Source organism: Micropterus dolomieu, linkage group LG23, assembly GCF_021292245.1.
Source record: "Micropterus dolomieu isolate WLL.071019.BEF.003 ecotype Adirondacks linkage group LG23, ASM2129224v1, whole genome shotgun sequence".
NCBI lineage: Eukaryota > Metazoa > Chordata > Actinopteri > Centrarchiformes > Centrarchidae > Micropterus > Micropterus dolomieu.
Window position 1 is genome coordinate 36,081,789 of NC_060172.1, and position 4,349 is coordinate 36,086,137.

General features: G+C 36.9%; 1 protein-coding gene across 1 annotated transcript; it reads right to left on the reverse strand.

Annotated features, from left to right (window-relative positions):
- Positions 1 to 1,697: 1,697 nt before the first annotated feature.
- On the reverse strand, positions 1,698 to 4,342 carry LOC123963336 (interaptin-like). Its single transcript, XM_046040128.1, has 2 exons — positions 2,583 to 4,342; positions 1,698 to 2,484 (listed from the first exon to the last, which is right to left on the reverse strand). Exon 1 carries the CDS (start codon positions 4,340 to 4,342, stop codon positions 2,591 to 2,593), a length of 1,752 nt encoding a protein of 583 aa, XP_045896084.1. The 3' UTR covers positions 1,698 to 2,484; positions 2,583 to 2,590.
- Positions 4,343 to 4,349: the final 7 nt, after the last annotated feature.

Sequence of the window (4,349 nt, forward strand, 5' to 3'; positions counted from 1 at the left end):
GGCTACATGTCCATAATAAGATACATGCAACAATAGTTGGCTGGGCAGCAAGCATGATATTTTAAAGTGATCTTATCAACACATTCATGGAGATTTAAAAAGAAAAATAATTATTAAACAGAAATAGCTAAACCAACAAAGCAAATTGCATTCCCTAGAAATAACCATGTTGCAGCTGTTTCTAACCTGATGAATAGCATAAATAAAATATATTATTATATTTATACATGAGTAGGTTTGTCTTTTTTTCTTTTCCTTTTTATGGGAGTAATTGTACTTTTTCTTGAGTAAAGATTTTGAGTACTTTACCTGCCACTGGCCAGTGGCACCAATACTAGCGCTGACATAGTGAACATGAGACAGCAGAGATGAGGTTAATAGCAGAACAGAGTCAAAGCCAGCACAGTCCAAAGCAGCAGTTTATGGTAAGATTGATGATGATATGGCTTATTTAGTTATCTACTCAAGGGATCAGCTGAAGTGATTACTTTACTTTAGGGGTGTTAGATGGATGTTTCTAGTTTTGAAAATGTATTTTAAAGGTTAATTTAGTTATGTACTCAACTTGCATAAAATTTTCAAGAATGCAGGTATAAAGGTCTGTAAAGACTCAGAGGGCCCGACTAATGCTGGAGAGCAGGCTGACCAGGGACAAACTCCTGGGCCACTTTTTTGGCCTCTGTCCGTGACCATCCTTGACCTTAAAAACATGTGCCAGGAGGTGTGCATGTGTCTCTGCTACGTGTCCATAAACAATTGAAAAGTAGTCAAAATGTTCACACAGAGAGAAGCGTCCTGCAGTATTTTAAGAGGAAGAGGACAGAGGTCACAGGAGCAGGAGTGGAACAAACTGAGGAGGACGAGCTTGTAAGTTATATGGACAGCTAGTAGACATAATATATTCTAAAACTCACATGGTAAAAAGACTTTGTTAGGCCAACGGCAAGTCATCAGAGTTTGCATTGAAGACAGTTCTGTGTTGACATTGTTGAACATTGTTTGCAGGGAGAGTCAGGGCCAAGTGAGACACAGGAAATATCACAGACAGCTCACAAGTGTAACGTTAGGATAACTAAATACATTTGTACTGTGGCTACACTAACTAGCAAGCTGTTCCATAGTTTTTATGGTAGACGGTTTTGTTCTAGTTATATTATACTCCCTCTCTCTGACCCTCTCCCTCTCCGAGTTTTCATAATCTCCCCTCTCCAGTCTATTCTCCATCTTCTGTCACTACAAAGATCCTCTTTCAGCCACACTAATAGTACAATCTGTTTTCAATAGCATATTATGTTACATTACCAATCCAATCTATCCAATGTGTAACTAACTGCAACAACTCATACCACACAATTTGTTTGTATTTTTGATTTCACCCCTTAGTTCTTAGTGCACAAATATTGTATTAATTTCATAGGTGTAATTTACACTGTGGATACTGGGGACATGTCTCCATCACTTTTTTTAAAGCATTTGTTAAATATGTTCTGAAAAATGGCTTGCAACAAGAAATGTTTAAAAAAACAAATAAAATTACTTTGAGAAAGGTTTATTTGCACAATAAGAAAACATGCAATGCAATTTAAAGATCAAAGAAACAAATGTGCATTGTTCAAAAAAGTTTAAGCTAAAAAAAAAATCACTTTATTTAAATAAAGACATAAATTGGTACAGAAAATGTCCCCAGAATGCAGGAAATTGTGTTTAGTGCTCAAATTTTTCTAGGGGACCCCCATTTATATATTTCAGCATTGAATATTTCATCATATAGTGTATATCTCAGTTTTTATTTATTTTTTTACATTTGGGAATACTTTGGGAATACTACTCTATTTAATTTCCTTAAATAATTTTAACAGACCATGGTAAACAAATGAATACTTTAAAAGAAGAGCAAGAAAAACAAACCAGCAACAACAACCATAACAACAGTAAAAACTAAAAATGAATTCAACTTGCCATGGTCATTTCTTTAATATTTAAGAATCTATGTAATTAAGTGGAAGTGGATACATTATATTTAATATTACAATATGAATGACTGAGATTTTAATCAGGAATTGAAAACTGAAAATTAAGCATGTTCAGGTACACTATTAAATGCTATTTTGCAAACCAAGAAATAAAAGAGTTTCACATATGCAAACAAATATAAAGCCAAAAACAGCTTTTTGTTAGTAGTCATGTTGGTTTAAAAATTGTCAAAAGAATAGTTTGATTTTATTCTTACAGATCACTATACTATACTCACAGCTCTCCTGCTGCTATAGCTAACATAACAACAACAGCATGTCTTATTGAACTTGCGAGTAAGCTGAATGATCATGATAATTTAATGTTACTGACACAAACATCATGGCTGGAACAGCTGGAGTAGTGTTGTGTGGCTTGGTCCGAGACACTTTGTTTGATTCCCATTTACAGAGCCAGGGCTAAGGACAAACATCAGATGTTTCTTTAGCGCACACTGGTGAAGGATATTCCCTGAATTTCACAAAAAGAAATGTATTGGATTAGAATCACTTACACCACTTTTAAGTTGACAAATTGTATTTTAAATATATGCAGGAAGCATACAATACCATGTCTCTCATTTCTCCTCTGGACACACTTTACAGCAGGCACCGCAAGGGCAGCAGCAGCGAGAGCAGTAATGCCGGAGCTGAAAGAGGAGACCGCTGGTTGTCTCTGGAGCTGCTTCAGTTTTTTCTACCTTCATTTGCCCTTGATACATTTTGGCAGAAGCTTGTTCTGTTATCTGCACTGATGTATGCCCTATGATTGTATCCCCCTTGAATGTTTGATTAGCTTTGTCACTAGTTGTCCTAGACACTTTTTCTTTGACGTGGAGTTTCTCAATCTCATTGAGCATCTGAAGCTTAAGTTGTTGGAGCTCTGTGTATATTTTATCGAGGCTTGTGCGGTCTCTCTCATGGTCACTTTGAGATGTTGTGTCCTTACTTAGTCCTTGTTCCAGCTTTGCCTTCTCCCATGGTTCCTGTTCTTTTTGTAACCATGTCCTCTTAAGAAACTTATTGATGACCTTTAGTCTTTTCTCCAGGTTGTTTGTCATCTCATGACCCCAGCGCTTTGTCTGATCAATCTCCTTCCGTTCCATTTTAGTATCCTTCCATATATTTCGCAAACAATCTCTTTTTGACATTTTTTTTCCTGTAAAATATTTGTGGTCTGCCACCAACTCAGACAGTGTTCCAAGCTTCTGTTTCTGTTCATTTTCCACTTTTTCACCCTCCACTACCATCAGCAAACCTTTCCTCTCAGTCTTCAGGTATTTACCCTTTTTGCAAAGACCAAGTTTATCATCATCTAACTTCCACTGATTCACAAATTCTTTAGTCAGGATTGTGACATCTGACCCCCGAACATCCTGGTCATTCTCAGATTCACACTTTTTAAGTTTATTTAAATCCCGTTTTACGATATCTTGCTGCTGCTGCGATTCTGCGACACCATCGGTTTGTACCGCCTTGTCAAACTTCACTGTAACCACCTGTTTCTTCTCTCTTTGCATGAGCTCATAATAGCCAATGACCTTATTTATCTGTTGTTCAAGATCATCACACGTGTGTTCCAAGATTGAGTTTAACTGAATTATGTCTATAGTTTTCTGTTCTAATTGCTCCATATTGTTTCTAATATGTATTGTTTGATTCAGCAATTTTGCTCTTTGACTTCTATTGGAGTTCATTAAATGGGTGAGTAGGTCATGTCTTTCCAGCTCAGACAATTCGCCATCCATCGTCTTCTTTTTGTCTCTTTCCTCTTTTATGTCTTGTTTCTCTTGTTCTAATAAGTCAGTTTGTGTCTGCATGTCAGACCGCATCTGGTCACAGTCCACTTTCTCTTTGTTCAGCAGCTCATTCCTTCTATTCAGATCCTCTCTGTCTCGCTTCAGTTCTGCCTTCAGTTTTCCAAGATTTTGTTTTTCCATCTCAAACTTTTGCTTCCACATATTTTCCATGTGTTCTCTCTGGATGTCCATGTCGGAGAGCATACTTAGCAGACTTTCCCTTTCTCTCTCTAAAATCTCAGTGTCACCAGCCACGCTTTCTTTCTGTTTATCAAGTTCTCCAAGCTTTTGTTCCAGTACAGTGTACAGCATTAGCACATCCTCATTGTTTTGTTTCAACCTGTCCACCTTGTATTTTACGCCTTCACTTATCTTCACATTTTGCTGTAGAAGTTTTGCTCTCAGAGTTTCTATGGATTTCATTTTACTCATCAGTTGATCTTCTCTTATTTTCAGCTCTTCCCTTTCTCTGTCCATTATGTCCTTTTCATTCAAAAGCATTTCTCTCCCTTTGTCATTGTCAGTCTTCATTTTCGTG